We start from the raw sequence: 23,324 nt of genomic DNA, 5'->3' as shown, positions 1-23,324 counted from the left end.
TGTTATCTGTTTCAAAAATTGAGACTGCTGTGATAGAGATTTCTCTTAGGATAATACTGCTCTGGGCCAGTCGAGCCAGCCTTTATTTTCATTCTCTTGCTTTGGCTACTTTATCAGTGCTAAGGTATATATTCAGCAGTTTACTTAGAGTTTAAAATTACATTAGAATTACTATAACATTGTTTTATTACAGACCAGGCAGCGGAAGGCAGAGGGGTTAAGTTTTTGTCTTGAGTGTCTCATGAGAGAATTGGAATCCAGATTTAGTTCTGCTTATGCCCAATCCAGTACTCTTTATACTTCATCACACCATCTCTCAGAATTTTATTTTGTATGTGATAATCTCTTACCACTCCTTGACCTCCACAGCTTAGGTGCTACCGAATTTTTAGTGGCGCTACCTATTTGTTGGCTATGTGACTTTGAGCAAATTAGTTAACCTCTCTGTACTTCAATTTCTTAATCAGAAGGAAATGGGGTAAGAATAATATGTACTTGATAAAATTATTATGAAGATTTATGATAACATACAGGTGAAGTGCTTGGCACAGTTGCTGGCATGTTGTACATGCTCAGTAAATGTTAATTGGTTTTTCTTGTTTGTTTGTTTGTTTGGGTTCTTTTTTGAGACAGGGTCTCCGTGTGTTGCCTGGGCCAGGGTGCATGGGCATCATCATAGCCTGCTGCAGCCTTAAACTCACGGGCTTAAGTGATCTTCCTGCCACAACCTCCTGAGTAGCTGGGACTACAGGCATGCTCCGCCACACTGGGCTAATTTTTAAATTTTTTTGTAGAGACAGGGTCTTGCCGTTGCTCAGGCTGGTCTTGAATGCCTGGCCTCAAGTGATTCTCACAGCCTTGGCTTCCCACAGTGCTAGGATTACAGGTGTGGGCTATGTACTATGCCCAGTCGTTATTTCTAATAATAGCTATTTCAGATATTTGCTTTAAGGGTCTAGAGTCATGATATATTTTTTAAAAGGACAGTTAAACAAAATATATGTTTTCTCAACATATTTACGTTATAATTTTCTTGCAGGGGCTAAGGAGGTAAATTTAGAGCAGTGATTATCAAATTTATTCAGATGATGGAGCTACCATGTTTGTTTCAGAACCCATGATAAACTGTCTTATAAACTAGAAACAATTTTTTGCTGTGAGCTAAGCTGATGCCACGGCACTCTAGCCTGGGCAACAGAGTGAGACTCTGTCTCAAAAAAAAAAACTAGAAACAATTTTATTAGCAGAGGATAACTTTATTGGATTTATATAATATGAATTCACTATAAGCATATACATCCATAAAAAAGCTATGGAAGTAAGCCTAATCAACTCCTTGTAAATAGATATTATTTTAAATTTACATATTGTTAATTTGTTTCATCATCTGCCCAAGTGTAGTAGATGCCAGGATTGAGAGAGTTTTTTGAGAGAATTGTCTTCATTAATTCACATATTTCTGTGACTCAGGAAAAGCTATTATTCTTGGATCTTAGTGGCCTGATACTTCATTCCAGCCTGTGGAATACCATGGTAACCTGGCAGCTTGGTTTGAGAACCATTGTTTTATGGGCAAAGGAAAGAATGTAGAAAAAGATCAAACCGAATTATTTGTGGAAATAACAGTTTTAGGCTTATTGTTTTAGGATTATGGAGGCAAAAAATGATTTTTATATTACTGTAATTTAAAATATATGAAAGTAATATAGAAACAAATGCACACAACACAGAAACAAAATGTTTGCTTCTTCTAGTCTCACTTGCAGAAGATAACTGTTAACAATTTGTGTATTCTTCTAGGAAAAATGTATATATAGGCATTATGTTTATTAACACATATTTCTTTTTTATATGTGCTTTCATGCATAGTTTACTTACTATTTTGCAACTTGTCTTTTTTAACCTTAATACATGTTGAGCATCTTTTATTAGTACACATAGAGCTTTACGTCATTGTGTTTAATAGCATGGTAACATTTTCTAAAGGTGACAGTGGCGAGGCACTGTTCTAAGCTCTTTGCATACGTTATTAGGTTGGTACAAAAGTAATTGTGGTTTTAGCATTGTTGAAATTTGCCCTTTGATATTGGAATACATTTTTAAATAAATGTGGTTATGTTATACATCATTTTAATATACATTTCTCACTTTATTTTTTTTACTAATGACTTATTACTTGCTGTTTATTTTATATTTATTTTAGACTATGGAAATGATGTTAGACAAAAAGCAAATTTGAGAGATTTTCTTATTCAAGTTCCAAATGGGTCATAAAGCAGCAGGGACAACTGGCAGCATCAACAACACATTTGGCCCAGGAACTGCTAATACACGTACAGTGCAGTGGTGGTTCAAGAAGTTTTGCAAAGGAGATGAGAGCCTTGAGGATGAGTGGCCAGCCATCGGAAGTTGACAACCACCAATTAAGAGCAATCATTGAAGCTGATTCTCTTGCAACTATATGAGAAGCTGCTGAAAAACTCTAGGTTGACCATTCTATGGTCATTTAGCATTTGAAACAAATTGGAAAGGTGAAAAAGCTCAATAAGTGGGTGCCTCATGAGCTGACTGAAAATCAAAAAAATTGTCATTTTCAAGTGTCGTCTTCTCTTATTGTATGCAACAATGAACTATTTCTTGATCGGATTGTGATGTGCCACGAAAAGTGGATTTTATCTGACAACTGGCGACAACCACCTCAGTGGTTGACCGAGAAGAAGCTCCAACGCACTCCCCAAAGCCAGACTTGCACCAAAAAAGGTCATGGGCACTGTTTGGTGGTCTGCTGCCGGTCTGATCCACTACAGCTTTCTGAATCCTGGTGGAACTGTTACATCCGAGAACTATGCTTGGCAAATTGATGAGATGCACTGAAAACTGCAACGCCTGCATCCGGCATTGGTTAACAGAAAGGGCCCAGTTCTTCTCCACGACAATGCCCAACTGCAAGTTGCACAAGCAACACTTCAAAAATTGAAGGAATTGGGCTACGAAGTTTTGCCTCATCTGCCATATTCACCTGACCTCTTGCTAACCGACTGCCACTTCTTCAAGCATCTTGACAACTTTTTGCAGGGAAAACGTTTCTACAACCAGCAGAATCCAGAAAATGCTTTCCAAGAGTTCAGGGAATCCTGAAGCACAGATTCTTACACTATACAAACTTATTTCTCATTGGCAAAAATGTGTTCATTGTAATGTTTCCTATTTTGATTAATAAACATGTGTTTGAGCCTAGTTATAATGATTTAAAATTCACGGTCCGAAACTGCAGTTATTTTTGTGCCAACTTAATATTACCTCATTTAATTTTCACAACTTTATGAAGTAGGTACACTTATTATCCCCATTATATAGAGGAGCTAATAGCCATGGAGAGATGTGTAGCAACTTTTATGAAATCTTGCAATTCATGAGTACTAGAGCCCAGATGTGAATACAGGCAGCTGGTTTCAGAAACTGCCCTGTTAACTAAAGCATGACATTGCCTTTCTTCTTATGGATAGTCATCACATTATTTCCAGTTTTCATTACAATTTATTTTTTATAAATATCATTAAATTTTCTCGCCTTTCCCTTATTTTTTGTTTTTGTCAGAGGGATGAGTAGCTTTCAGCAAAGGAGACAATTATTCAAATATTTAACTATGACAATCTTCTAGATTGTCGTCACTGTTGAAAGTCCTGGTGGAATGCTAGTTGTTTTTCTGCCCTTCCCCTCATGAAGTTTTTTGGTTTTTCAGTTTCTCTAACTTTTGCTTTTCTAATTTAATATAATGCTTATTCTTTGAAGGGTGAAATATTCTAATATTCCATATGTTGCAGAGAAGTGTGTATGCGTTCCATTTGGCTTATTCGTATTCTTCAGACATTCTTCATCCTAATTTTTTTGTCTGATTCATTAGTTTTGGGGGGAGACATTTTAAATTTTCCTATTGTGACTGTGGATTTTTAATTTCATCTTGTAATTCTGACAGCTTTAGTTTTAGGTGAAACTTTCAAGTCGGTATTTTAAGTCTATATTCTTTGGTACATGTAAGTTCATAACCATTATTTTTTGAAGTGCCCCTTTTGGTCCTTTTAAATACTGTTTTCCTTAAATTCATTTTTCTTTTTGGTATTAACATTGCTACCCTAGCTTTCTTCTGATGTGTTTTTCCTGGCATGTATATTTCCATTCTTTTATTTTAAACCTTTTCTGTGTCTTGTTTAACACATTGACTGCCACACTAGAAAATTTTTTTTTCCTTGGGGCCATGGTGTTTTATTATGAAAATAGAATAATGACTTCAAAAACAAAATGATCCTTTCTAATTTAATGAAAAATTTATTTTTTATTGTTTTCTGTGCGCGAGTGATACGCAACTTGAAAAATAGTTCTTGGCTACCAAGGTAAAGAGACGTGAGTTACATATGCTTCGTGCTGGGCTCAAAGCTAGCATGAATTAAATACAACTCAAATGCCAGTTAAGTGTTAGGTGTATTCGTAGTGAGCAGTATGTTGTTAGATTATCTTTCTTTTTCATTTCTCATCTGAGAGTCTGTCTTTTTATAGTCATGTTGTACCTGTTTACTTTTGTTATGATTTCTGTTATTTTGGACTATTTTCTGTCTTCTAACTTTGTGCTATTTGTCATGTTTCGTCTTATTTTTGCCCCCTTTTTCCCTTGCCTTCTTGAAAAGTTACATATGGCAATATCAAGCATGCATTCCTTCATGGGAACATTCAACCATAACTAGTAAAGCTAATGTCTAGGAGCTTCACTCTCCAGATTGCCACAGTGCCCATCTGGCTGCTCATTGTATCTATCTAAGTTCCATGTGCGTAGAGTCTAGACTGTCTGTTTCCTTTACCCCTACATACCCAGCACCAGGCACACCACCTGTAGTGAACCTTTATCAAGTGAATAAATTGATGTGTGAATGAATAGCTATCGTTGGGATCATCTAGGTAGCTTTAAAAAGTGCTGATACCTGATCTTCATTCCCTGGAGATTTTGATTTGGTAGGTCTGATATGGAGCCTGGTTACATGTGTTAAACAAAGAAAAAATTCTTCCAGATAATTTGATTGTCAAGTTGATTTAGAATAATTCAGACTGATGTTTTATGGATTTTTCTACCTTGAGACCTATGTGTGACTCTTGCTATAGTTCATATTGTGAAGCAAAGCATTGCTCATTGGGTAATCTATTTATCTACTTAATGTAGAGCCATGGTTCTCCCAAAGCAGAGAAACATATCACAATTTTAGCTCTCTCTCTCTCTCTCTTTTTTTTTTTTTAAGTTAAGTTGGAGGATAGCTGGTCATCATCATTTGGGTAACATCAAATCAGCAATATTAAATTTTTTCTTCTTTCTCAAATAATTCTTTAAGTTTTTCTACATCTTTTTCATCTGCTCTACCAGAAACAGTTTTACTGAACATGCCTCTATGCCTTTTCATCAACAATATCAATCATTGGAAATACTCAGCTACAGGGGATTGAAGCATGGAATGAGTGGTTGAACTAGAGACCTTGGGCTTTTCCCATTTTCTAAGATACCAGTTTTCTTATTTCACATTTATCAGGATTTATAGTTTATGAAATTGATTGGCATACAAAGGGTTCAATTTTGATTTTGGTCTGCTATTTTGTACCCATGTTGTTTTATTTGAGTCATTTGTTGAGTCAGGAAATTCATTTGCCTTTAAGGAGCAAACTTCGTGAGAATGTGAACCTTTTAGGGTTGCAGACAGTTGTTAATGAAACCTGTGGTTGAAAAAGTAGTTCATCAAGTTCCTTGTTGTCTTTGTTCTGAAAGTAAGCATTTAGAACAACAGTCTCTCATAATGAATTTTGATTCAGTAAATATAGTTAAATAAAAATATTAGTGGGAATGGTATTTTCAGATTTAATCAGAATAAAGTAAAAATAGTGTGACTTTTTACTTTTTAAATTTTCATCGTTTAATGTTGGTTATATTATTTAACCTTTTAGTGCCTTGGTTTTCCTGTTTTAAAAATGGATGTTGTACTTTGTACAGTGGGCAGCCTTAATTAATGGTTACTAATCAAATGCTTTAAGCAACTTAGATGAAAGTCACTTTAGTTCAAAGTACTATATTAATAATATTTAATATTTTAAATAACTAGTTTGAGAACTTTCTGTGGAAATGACTAACATAGGATTATTGACTTAAATGTCATGGTTACTTTGTTCTCTTCTGATGACATGGGGTATGATTGTGCCCCTTTCTTGGGGATGGATTCCCAGTCTCACCTGGGGACTTCTCAGGTCCTTTTCTTTTATTGCTTGGCGTGGAAACTCAGTAAAGTATGTGTTTACTTTAGTAGTTTCGTGGGCATTTATGGAGCACATGCCACATGCAGGACATTGTGCTAGGGAACAGAAGGTAGCCCCAAGGACACACGGTCTCCACCTTTGAGGATAAATAGAAGAAGCATGTGGAAATAAGAAAAGTGAAGTTTTTTCCCTCAGAAAGTATCCATTTTCCTTGCTGTGTTCTCCAGCTTTATCTTGGTAATAAAAATTATATCATCTTATGCATTTCACTTGGGTCACCTGGTTTTTTATTTGGTAATTGACATGTCTACAGTAGTGCTGCCATGTTGGGTGGTTGTAGATGTGCTGCTCACACTGCCCTCTTAGCACCAGTTTTCTAATGAAAATAAGTCTGTGGGTAAAATAGAAGTAAAAGTACAGCTCAGTCACTGCCCTACTTTGTGACAGACATCACTGTGACCCCTGCATCAGCAGCAGGCGCTTTGGCCTACCACTTTGTCTTTGAGTAGTCTGGGATCGTGTGCACCATATCAGGAATGACTCTACTGCTTTCTCTGTGACTGAAGAAAGCATTTCTACATATGACTGAGAGTTACTGGAAAATTCTTTAGTGTAGTGTACTTCATTTTTTAAAAAGTAGTGACACATTTTAGCAAGAGAAGGACATGATAAAATTTGCATTTTTAAAGAGACCACATTCCCAACACCCCCATCTCTCTCCTAACTCTCAGCTGTATTTTTTCACTCAAGAAAATAGAAGCAACCTGAAGAGAACTTCCACATTCTCCTACCACCCAGTCCACCTGCACGCATCTGTACCAAACACCTTCTCAAGGACATGCCAGAAATAACCAGTGAGAGCTGTTTCTCTCCTGTACCACTGTTCCACTTCCTCATCTCATAGTTTCATCAAGACCCGGTCTATCAGAGCTTCTCTTGTCAAGGCCATCGATCTAGACAGGAAGAAAATTAGAAGAATGTGGAATCAAGAGAAGAAAGTATTTCAAAAATAGGACAAGGTCAACTGTGTCAAATGCTGCTGACAGATGGTTTCAAAAGCTTAATGACTCGCACTCAGGGCTCCAAACAGAATGGCAGTGTGAAATACAGCAGTAATTCCAAAGGAGTTCTAGTTCTGGTGCAAGAGCAGAGAGGTCAGTTGATTTCTGGGACCTTTATTTTGTTCGGGAAACCTTAGTAACCCTGTAAATAAGGGGAATCAGGCCTTTCGGAATGTTGCTGCACAACAATGCTCCTTAAGAAATTGTAGCAGTCCCAGTATTTTTTATTGTGATAAAATATACATAAAATTTGCCATTTTAACCATCTTAAGCATACAGTTCAGTGGCACTGCTTGCATTATTTTATATTCACACCAGCAGTGTATGAGTTCTCATTGTTCCCCATTCCCACCAATACTTGTCAGTCTTTTTAATTTTAGCCATTCTAGGGGATGTAAATTGGTATCTCATTGTAACGTACATTTCCCTATTGATTAATGATGTAGAGAACAGTGGTCCCCAACCTTTTTGGCACCAGAGACTGGTGTCATGGAAGACAGTTTTTTCATGGACCAGGGTTGGGAGAGGGGTGGTTTCAGGATGATTAAAGCACATTACATTCATTGTGCAGTCAAACCTCTCTGCTGATGATAATCTGTGTTTGCAGGCACTCCTCTGTACTAGAATCACTGCCTCAGCTCCACTTCAGATCACCAGGCATTAGATTCTCATAAAGGGGTGTGCAACCTAGATGGCTTGCATGTGTAGTTTACAGTAGCGTTCTCGCACCTATGAGAATCTAATGCTGCTGCTGATCTGACAGGAGGCGGAGCTCATGTGGTGATGTAAGCGATGGGGACCGCTCTAAATACAGATGAAGCTTCATTCACCTGCTGCTCACCTCCTGCTGTGTGGCCCAGTTCCAAACAGGCCACAGACTGGAACCAGTCTGCAGCCCAGGAGTTAGGGACCATGGATATAAAGCATTTATTCACATGCTTATAAGCCATTTGTAAATCTTCTTTTGTAAAGTATATGTTCAAATCTTTTGTCCAGTTTTTGGATTATTTATCTTACTGCATTCTAAGTTTATGAAAAATATATTCTAGATTCAACTCCTTCATCACATAAATATATATATATATATAAATAGATATTTTTGCCTAGCATGTATCTTGACTTTTTATCTTATTATTGAAGAGCAAAGTTTCAAAATTTTGATGAATTCTAATTCATTAACCTTTTTGTTTATGATTAGTGAATGCTTTTTTTTGTCTTGTCTAAGAAATATTTGTCTACCTCAATGATATCATGACTATGTAGAAAATACTTTAAAATCTACAAAAAACTTCTGTGCTTTTTTTCTTTTCTTTCTTTTTTTATTAGACAGGGTCTTGCTCTGTGCACAAGGTGGAGTCAGTGGCATAGTCATAGCTCCCTGTAACCTCAAACTTCTGGGCTCAAGCAATCCTGCCACCTCAGCCTCCAGTGCAGTTAGGACTACAGGTGCGAACCACCATGCTGGCTAATATTTTTAAATTTATTTGTAGAGACAGGGTCTTACTATGTTACCCAGGCTGGTCGTGAGCCTCTGGCCTCCCAAAGCACTGAGATTACAAGCATGAACCCACATGCCTGCTCTTGTGTTATTTTCTAGAAGTTTAATAGATTTACTTTTTGATGTATGATCCATTTTAAAATAAATTTTGTGTATGGTATAAGGTAGGGATCTGGGTTTATTATTTTTCCAGATAAACATCCGGTTGTTCCAACACCATTTGTTGAAATGATATCCTTTCCCCATTGAACTGTCTTGGCACTTTTGTTAAAAATCAGTTGATTATATAAATGTGAGACTAATTATGGATTTTCAGCTGATCCATCTGTTCACCCTAAAGCCAGTACTACACAGTATTGATTATTGCAGCTTTATTGTAAATCTTGAAATCAGATAGTGTAAGTCATCCGTTGAAGTTCTTTTCCAAAATTGTTTTGGTTATTCTAGATAATTTGCATTTCATGTACATTTTTAGATCAGTTTGTCAATTTCTCTAAAAATCTTACTAGGATTTTGATTGGGATTGCATTGACTTTAAATTAGTTTGGCAAGAGCTGACATTGTAACAATATTTAGTTTTTCAAATTAAAAAATTTGGTATATTTCTCCATTTAGTTAGATCTTTAATTTCTTTCCACAATGTTTCATAGTTTTCAATGTTGGGATCTTGCAACTTTTGGTAAGTTGTGTTTTTCAGGGAGCTTATTCATTTGTCTGAAGCTATAAATTTTTTCTTAAGCACTGCTTTAGCTGCATCACACAAATTTTGATACTGTGCAGTCATTATCATGAAATATTTTTAAATTTCCCCTGAGATGACTTCTTTGGCCCAAAGGTTGTTTAGAAGTGTGTTAATTAATTTTTCATAACTTGAGGATGTTCTAAGTATCTTGTTAATTGATTTCTGATTTCATTCCATTTTCAGAAAACATATTCTTTAATATCTCAATCTTTAAATTTATTGAGACTTATGTTTGGCACAGCATAGGGTTTTTCTTGGTGAGCATTCCATCTGCAGTTGAAAAGAATGTTTCATTGTTGTACAGTTTGAGTGCAGTTAATAGTCACATAGAGTATGGTAAAAGTCAGATAAACCGAGCAGGGAAAGGTGGCAGGGTTGGAAGTTACTAACTGTGGGGTAAATAGGAGTGCTTCTCAGAGGAGGCATTTGAAAGGATTTGAAGGATGGGAGTATAGGTTGAATTTGTCAGACAAACATGCTATGGGAAAGGGCATTGGGCAGAGGGCCACATGAATAAAGAAAGGCACAACAATGTGAAACTGGTTGCGGTGGTAGGCACAGTATGGAGCTGTGAGTAGATGGAAAAGCTGGGCTTAGATTATAAATAGCTTACAGTGACATGTTAATGAACTTATGACATATTCACATAGAGAGTCTGCTATGTGAAATAATGTTGGTATGTAAATAGTATTAATAAAGGAGTAACTCATGCAGGTGCAAATTAGTGTACCTTTTTGCAGCTTAATGAAAGCAACAAAAGCATATCTAAATTTCAGGGAAAGTCTTTGTTTTGTTTTTGAGAAATGACACCTTTTCTGGGATGTAATTTGTCAAACTAAAATCTATAAAATCTATCACTGTTGGTAACTCTGACCCCATGTCTTTTCATTATCTTCAACTTTTCCCTCTCTATCTCCTTTTCATCACCATTTAAAAAGTGCTTAAAACTCTGTAGTCTTAAAAAATAAAATGAAAACACCGGCCAGGCGCGGTGGCTCACGCCTGTAATCCTAGCACTCTGGGAGGCCGAGGTGGGTGGATCGCTCGAGGTCAGGAGTTCGAGACCAGCCTGAGCAAGAGCGAGACCCTGTCTCTACTAAAAATAGAAAGAAATTATCTGGCCAACTAAAATATATATAGAAAAAATTAGCTGGGCATGGTGGCGCATGCCTGTAGTCCCAGCTACTCGGGAGGCTGAGGCAGTAGGATCGCTTAAGCCCAGGAGTTTGAGGTTGCTGTGAGCTAGGCTGACGCCACAGCACTCACTCTAGCCAGGGCAACAAAGTGACACTCTGTCTCAAAAAAAAAAAAAAAAAAAATGAAAACACCTACCTCTGACCTGTCTCATCTCCACCTGCTAGTATATATTTCCACTCCTTTTCTTCATGGAAATTTCTGAGACTGCTGTGTACACGTCTCTATTTACTTGCCCAGACTGCCCTTGCTAAAGTCTCCAATGACCTTCACCTCACTAAATCAGTGGATGTATTTGTTCTAGGGTTCCTCTTGCGTCTCATCCACACTCCATACACAGGGCCATTCATTCCTTTTTTTTTTTTATTTCAGCATATTACAGGGGTATAAATGTTTAGGTTACATATATTACCTTTGCCCCACCCTAGTCAGAGCTTCAAGTGTGTCCATCCCCCAGACGGTGTACATCGTACCCATTAGGTATGATTGTACCCATCCCCTCTCCTGCCTCCCACCTGCCCAACACCTGATGAATGTTACTACCATATGTGCACATAAGTGTTGATCAGTTAGTACCAATTTGATGGTGAGTACATGTGGTGCTTATTTTTCAGTTCTTGTGATACTTCACTTAGTAGAATGGGCTCCACATCTATCCAGGATAATACAAGAGGTGCTAGATCACCATTGTTTTTTGTGGCTGAGAACTTCATGATATACATATACCACATTTTATTAATCCACTGATGTATTGATGGGCACTTGGGTTGTTTTCACATCTTTGCCATTGTGAATTGTGCTGCTGTAAACATTGTAGTGCGGATGTCTTTTTTATAGAATGTCTTTTGTTCCTTTGGGTAGATGCCCAGTAATGGAATTGCTGGATCAAATAGTAGTTCTACTTTTAGGTCTTTGAGGTATCTCCATATTACTTTCCACAGAGGTTGTCCTAGTTTACAGTCCCCATTCCTTCTTGAGATACTTTCTCTCTTTGGTTTGTGCGATCCTGCAGTCTCTTGATTTCATCCTTCCCTCCCTTCCCCAATACTGCTGCTCCTTTACAGTCTAATCTCTTAGTGTCTCATCCTCTGGCCAATCATTAAGTGTTTAGTTCTTCTTCTCCTGTCTCCTTCTGTCCTTAGGCTATCTCATACTCTCTCATGCCTTCATTGACCAATTACATGCCGAGGAATCCCACTTTGTGACCCCAGCTCATAGCTATCTTCTGCTGTCCAAAGAGCCTGCCTATCTGATATCTGTGATTGTATTTCTCACAGGTATCAGAACTTACCATCTTTATCTTCCAAACTCTTTTTCCTCCAGTTTTCCGTATCAGTGAATGCTACCACTATACCTACTAGCCCAAATTAGAAACCCAGGAATCGCTTTGATTCCTTCTTCCTACATTTAATGCATTGTGAAGTCCTATCCATTCTGCCTCCTAAAGGATCCTTCTCTTTCTACCCACTGTTACTACCCTGGCCCAAGAAACCATCATCCCTAGGTTGTACTCTACTGCAATAGCCTCCTAGCTAATCTTCCCTCATCTGCTTTGACCCATTTCTAATCCATTCTCTAGCACTGTATTTTTTAAGCCACAGTATTTATCTATATTTTTAAATTAATAGGCTTTATTATTTTTTAGAGCAGTTTTAGGTTTACAGAAAAGATCAGAAAGTACAGAGAATTCCCACATACCCCCTTTCTCCCTCACTTTCCTCTATTATTAATAACTCATTAGTGTGGTATGTTTGCTGCAATTGATGGACCAATATTGATACATTAATAACTGAAGTCCATAGTACTCTTTATGGACTTTAGGTTCACTCTTTATGTTGTATATTCTGTGGGTTTTGACAAATATATAATGACATGTGTCCATCATTACTATATCATATAGAGTCGTTTCATTGCCCTAAAAATCCCTGTGCTCCAACATCCGCTCCCTCTCCCTGAACCTCTGGGGAGCACTGTTTATTGTCTGTATAGTTTTGGCTCTCCCAAAATCTGTGCCAGCATTTGGTGTTGTTCAGTATTTTGGATTTTAGCCACTTCTAGTAGGGGTGTAGTGGTATCTCATTATTGTTTTAATTTGCAATTCCCTATTGACATATGATATAGAGCATATGCTTATTTCATATGCTTATTTGCCATCTATATATCCTCTTTGGTGAGGTGTCCATGCATATCATTTGCCTATTTTGTAATTGGGTTGGGTTTTTTTTTGTTGTTATTTATTTATTTTAGAAAAAAGTAGTTGTTTTTTTTTTTTTTTCATTTTGAAAGATTCGAATAATGCAAAAGTATACAGAAAAAAAATTATCCAAAGCCCTGGGGAGATTTTTAAAAAAGAACAGATTCCCATGGCCTACCTTGGAAATTCTGATAGGGGGATCTGAAATGAGGCCTGAGGGTGGTTCTTTACTTTATTTTTTAAATTTAAAAATAAAATTTGTTTTTTGCAAAGTTAAGTGTGAAACAGAGTTTACTGAGGAAGGACAAAATAGGTTTACAGAGCAAGAGCAAGACACTTTTGCCACAGACGATGAATGGACCCCCTGTTGTAACAGGAAGACTGGTTCTTTATTTTTAACAAGCTGTGCAGGTGATTTGAATCCCCAGCCAGAGATAAAGAACCATGGCCTCCTGTAGACTAAGACTAAGGTTTGCAATAATGGTTTGGCTACTTGCCTACAGCGCAAGGCCAGATGAGTCGCACCCCTCTTTCTGCTCCCTTCTAACTCTAGTGCTCTCTATTTCTGAGGGGGAAATGGGGCTGTCAGTGGCAGGGGCAGAGAAGCACTAGAACAGAAGGTGAGGTGTGGAAGGCTCCATGTGCTGTGCAAGTCCATTCCATACCTTAAGATCCAATGCCTGGAATTGACATGACAAACTCGGTATGTCTCAATTTGCCAGACAGTTGCATTATCTTCTTTCTGAGATGCAGGATGGTAGAGTGGAAGGAATGTGACTGGAGAAAGCAGACACACTCAGCTGGCAATTGGGCTCTTTCCCTTAACTGGTTGTGTAGGGACCCATGGGAACCAGTGGCCCTGTCATCAGGCTTCTCTGTTGGCATCCAGCCCTCCCACCTATCTGGGCAAGCTTCTTAATGTCTCTAAGCCTCCAAGTCCTCACTTGTGAAATGGGAATGAGTAGAGTAGTTATTGCCTAGGTTTATTTTTTTTATTTTGTATTTCAGAATATTGTGGAGGTACAAATGCTTTGGTTACATATATTGCCTTTGCACCACCCAAGTCAGAGCTACAAGCATGCCCATCCCCCAGACATCATGCACTGTACCCATTAGTTGTGAGTTAGTGAGGTGTGAGGTGTTACTGAGTTTTTTTATTTTTATTGTTTTAATGTCCCCCTCCCTTAGCTAGGGCCAGGGAGGAGCTGACTGGGCTGGTTTTGATCTTGAGTTTTAAGAGTTCTTTCTATATTTTGGATAACAGTCCTTTATCAGATATGTATTCTGCAAATATTTTCTTCCTGTCTCTGGCTTGATATGTCGATCTCTGAAAAATGTCTTTCACATAGCAGATGTTTTTGATTTTAATGACTATATTTGTGTATAAATTTCTGGGCTCTCTATTCTTTCCCATTGATCTATTTATCATTTCTTTCTCACTAATACCACAATGTATCTTTTAAAAATCTGATCAGATTGTCCCACTCCCCAAAACACATCAGTGGCCTGTATTACTTTTACTTGATGAAGACCCGGATCATTGAGATAACCCATATGAGACCCTATGTGATTCTGTGATTCCCACCACCCGACCCCTACCCCTGGTCTAGCCACATCCTAGCCCTTCCTCTAGTCATTGGGATTTTTTTTCTCAGTCATTCCATGTTTTTCCTGACCTCTGTGCCTCCATACTCACTGTTTTCTCTCTTTGAAACTATTTTGACCCCCTCCCTGCCTGGTTAACTCTTGTTTACCTTTCAGGTGTCAGTTTAAAATTTACTCTTAGTGAGGTGAGGGCTTCCCTGACCCTGGGCTACAGTAGATCTCCCTGTTATTATTATATGCTCCAATGACACCCTTCTCTTCTTTATTATAATGTTTGGCATGATTATATAACTTAATTATTGTCTCTTTTCCCTAAGACAAAAGCTCTGTGAAGGCCAGAGACCTCGGCTGTCACCTTCATTTTTCTATCCCCATTGCCACATACACTTTGCTCTTGGTAAATATCTGTTGACTGAATTAATGAGTGAAGGGAACTATGTTCAGCGGATATTAGCTAGATTAATGGGAAATTATGCTTTTCTTGGATAGAGTTTACTAGATGTGAGATTATAACAGTATTTAGAGATTGCAACAAGGTATTTTATTAAGTCTTTTATAATATTTTTGTGAACAAGATGGAAAAATGTCAGATCAATATTTATGGAGTTAGGTTGTAATTGATGTCAGCATGGAAAAAATGTCTCTGGTGTTCTGAAGGGGTTCGTAGTTGGGACTCTCCTATTCAACATTTAAATCAATTGTTGAAGACTCATAATGCATACCCAAATTGGCCAATTTTATAAGTCTGGGGGTGATAGATAATGCATTAGATGGCAGACTCCAGATTTTAAATGATTTCATTAATACTACTCTAAGTGTCAACAGTTTAAAGAGTTTACCAGAAATCTAAGTATTCAACTAGTTGTATTTACAGAAGTATTTGATGTAGAACAAGGAAAATACTCATTTGGTGTATTCTCTGATGATTATACTATACATGGAATAGGATTTAAATCTGGATGTCACATTTTAGACCAACACTGGCAGACTAAGAGGTGTTCAGGTGTGTAGCCTGTGTGGTATAGTAGAATTTTGGATATGGAATTCCATTGGTAAGCACTCCAGCCTGGCTTTGTTACATATTAACTGCCTGGCTTTAAGCAATTTATTGGTCCTCTTTCAAGCTCAGTTCTCTCATCTTTAAAATGGGCATAATGTCTACTTTACAGAATTATTATGATATATAAAGGAGAACATGTTCCTAATGAAGCATTATACAAATGTTAATATAAGGAGACCCATTCATCTCATTGGCATGGGGACTTGAAGAGTTGAAGAAACTTTTTTATTTTTGTGTTTTAAAGGCTAAAGAAGAGGGGATTCTGGCAATGAGGCCTCACAATGAAGGCAATAGCAGCCACTGTTTGTTGATGCTCACTGAAGTGCCAGGCACCATGCTTGACAACCTTGATCTAGGTCATCTTCATTTCATCAGCTTTGACGTTTAAGACTTTTGTGCTGTTGCTGTTTATGCATGTTAAACAGAAAATTTAAAGCACATACTCTATGTAAAGCAAAGTTCTAGCATTGTAGCAAATACCAAGAAGAATCATACATAATTAGTGTCTTGAAGTTTATATTCTAGCAAAGGAGACAAATATGGACTTAGATACTTTTAGAAAGTCAAAGTCAGCATGAAGAGGGGAGGGGCTGGATGTGACAGGAAGTAATGTGGTGAGAGGAAGACTTGGCAAGGGCTGGGTGGCGTGCCCTAAGGCAAACGATGGTGTTAACGCATGTGCTGCTTGCTGGTCAGCTGCGAGGCTGCCCTCAGTGGCTGGGCCTGGCTGGGCCTGGAGGCCAGAGAACAGGCAGTTCCATGTGAGTCTGTTGACCCCGCACATGGTAAATAAGTAGGCATGGCGTTAAAGCATCCTTAAATTTTGGAATATGTGGTTTTATTTAATTCCCTGTTTCTCCTTCCTATCAAGTGGTTGGGCTTTAAAACCACAGCATTCTAGTGTACTTCACTTGTTCCATTTAACTTAAAAACTTTACACTGCAATTCATGTTTACTTTAATGAATGTCAAAGGCTCTGGAAATATCCAAGGGGGGCCAGTGCCACTGTGACAGGGAATGAACTATGATTTTCCGCCCGCCTTGAGATGAGTGACTCAGATGAATATTTCAGAGGTGATGCTGCTTTTTCTCTTGGATTTTCTTAACATTTCCACAGATTTTGGCCAATGTACTTCTAAAATTAGAATAAGTAAGTATATATCTATGCAAACTGGTATGTCCAGGTACTCTTATGTTTCAGTTATTTTTCTGATAGTCACTTCTTGTCCCTGATTCAAGGTATACACTTCTCTGTCAAAAAGTTTCACATTTCCTCATTGCAGTGAAAGTGATGTCAGCTCATGTACATGTCAGTCTAATAATGCCCAGCCTTGTTATGCCTGTGTTGCAAAGAGTGTGGGTTAATTTTAGAACTACTTTTTGACTCGGTTTTAAAATGGGAAAGGTTAAATAGATTTGGGATGTTTAAACCATATCAGCTGCAGTTTATCCTTGGTATAGGATGTTGCTACAGGATGTTTCAGAGCTGCTCAGGCTGGGTCACCACTATAGTGGTCTGTTGGAATGACAGAGATTGAAGTGACAGATCATAAATTCTGTATCTAACTTTAAACCATACATATCTGAGTGGAAGGCATTTATATTTTGGTTCATTCATTCATTAACTACTGAGTCCCTACTGTTCATAAAATAATGTGAAGACATAAAGATGAATTACAGAAGGATTTTGCCTTCAAGGAGCTTAGTCTTGTTGGTGAATTAAGGTACATGAATTAACTGTAATCGAAGGTAACAAGTGAAATGTACCACATAAAGGTACAAGTCAGTATCATGGAGGTTCTAAAGAAAAAGTAGTTTTCATCTAGGAAGAAGGGTGAGTAGAGATTTTGATGGAACGGTAGAATCAGGGTTAACAAACCATCATAAAGGGGTGATTCTTTTGGACAGGGGGATGGAAAAATTAGTAGGAGTTAGACATACAAAAATTCAGCAGAAAAGCTATGCAGAAAGTAAGAACAATACTGAATAGTGACTGAGAGATGAGAAAGTGTAGAGCATATAAAGGAAAGTGTAAGAAATCAGTACAGTTGAGCAACAGCATACATGAGTGATAATAAAAGGTTACCTTTGCAAGTTACAGCAAAATAAGAAAAAAGACTGGAATGTTCAAGTGGATTTGTCATTTAAGACCTAGTCACCCACCCTGAGTGGTTCTAGAAGACACTTAGCGTGACTGTGAGAAATAAATTTTCAAGGGGAACCCCAGAATTATTGAAGAACTCTGTGATCACTCTTCTACATATGCCAGACCTTACAATGGGAATTCTGGTCATTGAAGTGGGAAACCTAAATGCGATGGGAATAATTCAATCCCAGGTGGCCATGGCCAAATGGTGGCACTCAATCAAAAAAGGCAAGGTAGACGTGGTCACCATAGTGAACACCAGAGTTAAAGCAGCAGTCAGAATAGTCTGACTCACAAAGACATATGGCTTTGGCTATCATGGTGTTCCTAGAAATGAAATAAATAGGAAACCTACTAAATCCTTACTTGATCTGTATAAGAAGAAAAGGTCTAGGTAAGTGAACAAAAGTCTAACTTGAATCATAAAAACAGTAATGACCCCTCAATCAATTCCCACACTTGAGCTGTTTACAGCTCCATAACCCATTGAATGTAGGGAGGCTGGATTCTCTTGGGGGATGATCCCAAAACGCTGCCAAAAATTTATGTTGTTGATCCTTTCCCAAAGGACCTATGGCATTTTACCAGGGTAACTGTGCATTGGAGGAAAGGAAGTAATCAGACCTTTTGGGGACTGCTGGGCACAGGTTCTGAACTGACACTGATTCCAGGGAGACCCAGAATGTCACTGGGGTCTGGCAGTTAAGAGTAATACCGCGTCAGCAATTCTGGGTCTTCTGCCTCTCCGTATAAACTTTAGAATTAGTTTGTTAATATCTGTGAAATAATTTGCTGAAATTTTGATTAGGTTGCATTGAATCTGTAGATCAAGCTGAGAACTGACATCTGTATAATAGTGAATCTTCCTGTCCATGAATATGGAATGTCTCTTCATTTATTTAGTTCTTTGAGACTGTTCATCAGAGTTTTATAATTTTCCTCATATAGATCTTACATGTATTTTGTTAGAGTTATATCCAAGTATTTTATTTTCATGGGTGCTAATGTAAATGGTATTATGTTTTTAATTTCAAATTCTACTTGTTCATTGCTGGTATATAGTAAAACAATTGACTTTTGAATATTAACCTTGTGTCCTGCAACCTCGCTATAATTGCTTATTAGTTCTAGGAGATTTTTTTGTTGTTCTTTTTTCTCTTGCTCTCCCACTGGTAAGAAAAAAGAACAACTAAAGCTGAATGCTGGTTTTCTGATTACAAAAAGGTAATTTAAACTTAAATGGTAAACTTAAATGCTATTGTAGTCAATCACATTAACTCATAGTCCTTCCCAGAGCCTCAGACAGTTATACTAATGTTGCTGTTGATAGTACCATTGTACAGCCCTTATTTGCAAATCTGTAATTCAAAAAGCTCTGAAAAGCAAAAGTTCTTTTGTAATTATGGCACCCAAACTCATTTGGTGGCAAAATCTAACCTGAACCAGGATGAGACTATGTAAATAGTCTTTCTTTTCCTTCTAAGTATAAATATTAATGCATTTCACTGTAGGAATATTAATGTGTTGGTTATAGGGTGCTACCTTGGTTCTCACTGAGGGAAGTACAAAAGGTATGGGATATGTTTAATAAACCTTTCTAAAAATCTGAAAATTCACACACACAACTGACCTTAAAATTTCAGATAGGAGACTATAGAGCTAGAGTAATAAAACAATGGGAAGTGAGGGTGGTGGTGATGGTGGTCTTGGTAATAGTAGTATTATATAATTATCTATTCTAGTTAGTTTTATGTTTTAAAAAGAAGAACCTAAGTTCAGTGTAACTTGTTTAAAGAGACCACCTACATTCAAAGATAGCCAAAATTACTTTGCTTGGTAACCAAGATTTTTAAGATTAAAATTGTATAACTTTTTTGAAAAGATTTCTGCTCAATATTTCACTTTATGTCTGCAAAAAGAAACTAAGAAGTAGATGTATTACTGATATAAATCAATGTATCAATTTAATTGAGATATTTATTTAGCATCTTCTGTGAGCCAAGCACAGTATAGCATCTGTGTTGTTCACAATGGTGGACAAAATAGACAAGATCTCAGATCTTATGGAACTTACATTTTAGTGGAGGAGGTAGACAATAACCAAACATTAAAATTTGAGATGCTTATTACTTATTCATGTGGAACTATTAAGTAAACATATATGATATACAGATCTGCAACCCAGAGGCAAACTGTGACTAGAAATATAAGTTAAGGAAGCATTGGAATACATATCATACTTACAGCAGTGGTAATGTATGAGAGCACTGTGCAAGAGATTGTGGAAGAAACTAGAGTACATGAGCTCTGAGGAACTCCATCAGTTAAACAGTTGCAGGAGGAGGGATCTACAGACAGATTGAGAATTAGTTGCTGGCAGGGCGCGGTGGCTCATGCCTGTAATCCTACCACTCTGGGAGGCCAAGGCAGGAGGATTGCTTGAGGTCAGGAGTTCTAGACCAGCCTGAGCAAGAGCAAGACCCAATCTCTACTAAAAATAGAAAAAATTAGCCAGGCATGGTGGTGCACACCTGTAGTCCCAGCTATTTGAGAGGCTGAGGCGGGAGGATCACTTGAGCCCAGGAGTTTGAGGTTGCTGTGAGCTAGGCTGACGCTACAGCACTCTAGCCTGGGTGACAGAGCGAGACTCTGTTAAAAAAAAAAAGAGAGAGAGAGAGAGAGAAGTAGTTGCTGAGAAGAAATCTAGAAGTCCAGAGTGTTCAGAACAGAAGAAAAGAGTTAGTTGTGCCAGATGCTGTTGAGCAGTCATTTAGGATGAGAATGGATTAAATTTGGCATATAGGGATTGATTGTGACTTCGTGACTTAAGTGTTTATTTCAGTAGCTTCAGAAGGACAGATGTCAGATTATAGTGGATTGGAAGGAGAGAGAGTGTATATACAGACACCCCTTTGAGCAGTTTTGCTGGGAAAGCGAGCACAGAAATGGTGTTCTAGCTGTAGGGGCATGAGCAGGTCAGGGTAGGTAAGATTGACCCTTGATAGGAACAGAGACCCTCCCCACTCCACTGTGAAAGGAAGGAAGAGCAAATAAGTGTAGCTGCCTATCAATTTCTACATTTGAAATAGGAAAATAATTGTGTTTTATTTTGACCTGAGCCCTAAAGAGGTGGAAACGGATGTTGGAGGTTTAAAGAGAAAGAAACTATAAAAGGGCTTCTTGAAGAATGGGTTGTTTCCTATAGGCAAAGTAGTTGAACAGGGAAAACAGCAAAGCTTGCTGAGCAGCCCTTGGGGTCATTGCTGTGGTTGAAAACTATCATTGATATTGCCATTTGCAATGGTTTTGTGATTTTTCTTTTCTTTTTTTCTGCAGCTCTAGAGAAGGGATAGAGTTATATAGATGGTTAGTCATCCAGTCATGTAAGATTCTCACATAACTGTGACTCCTAAGTGGGAATTAATGCAATAAGACCTAGCCTTGAAAAGGATATACTGAACATGATTTAAATTTTTCTGGATTTCTGAGGTTTTCATTATATTAGTATGATGCTCTGATTGTTAAAGTGATTATTCTAGGTTCAATTTAACAAGTTCTGGCCAGGCTTGGTGGCTCATACCTGTAATCCTAGCACTTTAGGAGACTGAAGCAAGAGGATCACTTGAGCCCAGGAGTTCTAGGTTGCAGTGAATTGTGAGATGCCACTGCACTCGAGCTTGTACAACAGAGTGAGACCCTGTCTCAAAAAACAAAAAACAACAAAAAAAAACCCAACAGGTTTTCGTTGAGTGCACACCACAATGTTAGGCTCTGCTGTCATTGAGATTAAAGTTAAAATCCCTGCCCTGTGCAGTACCTGCCTGTGGTGAAAGTGGTATGTGCTATGAGAGCAGTGTGTACCCTCCACCAGGGAAGCATGTGGAAGGGCAGCCTCTCCAGAACAGCAGGGTAGACGGGCAGGAGGAGGGGTGGGTGTCCAGGGAGGCTATCAAGAAGGGTGACCTAAGGGTAGTCAGTTGCCTTGGAACTTAGAACATTCATTGTTTGAATCCATTATTTCAAAATAGTGGCTAGAGTTCCAGGTCAGACCATAAAAACCCCAAAATATTTTATATTTTCAATAAGAAATACTAAAAAGTAGTATTATTTTAAAACTAGAAGAATTTTTAAGCATTATATTCAAGTACTAGTGTTGAGAAAGTATTATTTCATTTGGTTAAGATAATTTCAGATTTTATGGAGATTTTTTGAGGGAATGCCTGAGTACTTTTAAAGGGAAATCACACAAATATTTTCATCTGAGTTTTTTTTATATGCCTAGGTAAGACTTAAGTTTCTCTTCAAATCTAATTTGTCACGTTTCTGAAATGGAACAAACGAAACCAAGCTTAAATATCATACTGAATTTTTATGCATGTTAAAACTATTTAGTCATCTCTATTAACCACCATCTTTAATGTTCATAGGTTATTGAATCTTTGGGAATTATTATTTATAAAGCACTGGACTATGGTTTGAAGGAGAATGAAGAGAGGGAATTGAGCCCTCCCCTGGAGCAGCTCATCGATCATATGGCCAACACGGTAGAAGCCGATGGTAGCAACGACGAAGGCTCTGAGGCTGCAGATGAAGGCCTGGAAGATGAAGACAATGAAAAGAGGAAAGTCTCAGCTATTCGGTCGTATAGAGATGTCATGAAGGTAAAGCAGCAGGTTACGTAGTACTTGTTTCTCACAAGAGTTATTTCATTTTTTAAAAATTGAATGTGATTCAGCATTTGATGATAGTTCCCATACCTTCAGCAGCCTGAATGTGCCCTGTTATTATTGAATTATAACTCTCAAAACATCCCCTTTAGGTACTGTATGCCCCTTATCATTACATACCATACATCAGTCTGACTGGGCCTTGTGCCTTCAGTTGACTTCTGCATTTCCTTTTTGTGGAGTAAACAACAACTGTGACCTACTTATTTGCATGAAGATTCTGCATCTCAAGTATCACAGCTGATTGTTGTACTTTGTTTTCTTGACCTTCCTAAAAGTATTTATATATAATGAAACAACAAATTTAATGGGTCGGATTGAATTTTTCTCTTTGGTTCAATTTTGCTGTACTTAAAGGCCGTAATTTCTACAATGCTAAATGTACAGAGACAAAAATTAAGACAGATTTGTCAAATTAGCCTTAAAAGAAATCGTTTTATTTTGAGCTATTTATATATGATGTTTACTAGATTTTGTAAGCAGCATTGACAGTATATCACTTATTTTCCGTCTTTTCATAAAGCACTTCGGTGACAGGAATATAGAGGAATGGCAAAGACAATAGTTTTCAGCTGTGTTGAGCACCCCCTGCTCTTTACTCCTCCTTAGATGTGACATCTCTCAGGAACTCTGGAAGGGGACTCTACAAGTGAAGATTTTTATGAAATTCAGATATATTTTTTAATTCTATTAAGACCTGTAGTAATTGTCATTTTCAACAGCCTATACAAGTAAAACACCCTCATGTATATATGCAAATAGAAATTTCACATTTTATTCATTTTATGTTTTCTAAATGTTAAGGTTTATTT

The 23,324-nt window shown here is 37.6% G+C and overlaps 1 protein-coding gene across 3 annotated transcripts in view; it reads left to right on the top strand.

Moving 5' to 3' along the window:
* The window catches only part of SPIRE1 (spire type actin nucleation factor 1), a 183,296-nt gene that overhangs the window by 52,563 nt on the left and 107,409 nt on the right, over positions 1 to 23,324 (top strand). For all 3 annotated transcript variants that reach the window (XM_045527804.1, XM_045527803.1, XM_045527805.1), the window contains exon 3: positions 22,213 to 22,446. In XM_045527804.1, coding sequence (XP_045383760.1) covers positions 22,213 to 22,446 — 234 coding nt within the window. The remainder of the gene's footprint in view (positions 1 to 22,212; positions 22,447 to 23,324) is intronic.

This window comes from Lemur catta, chromosome 16, assembly GCF_020740605.2.
Source record: "Lemur catta isolate mLemCat1 chromosome 16, mLemCat1.pri, whole genome shotgun sequence".
Lineage (NCBI taxonomy): Eukaryota > Metazoa > Chordata > Mammalia > Primates > Lemuridae > Lemur > Lemur catta.
The sequence above is the reverse complement of the archived record's forward strand: the minus strand, read 5'-3'. Positions and strand labels throughout refer to the sequence as shown.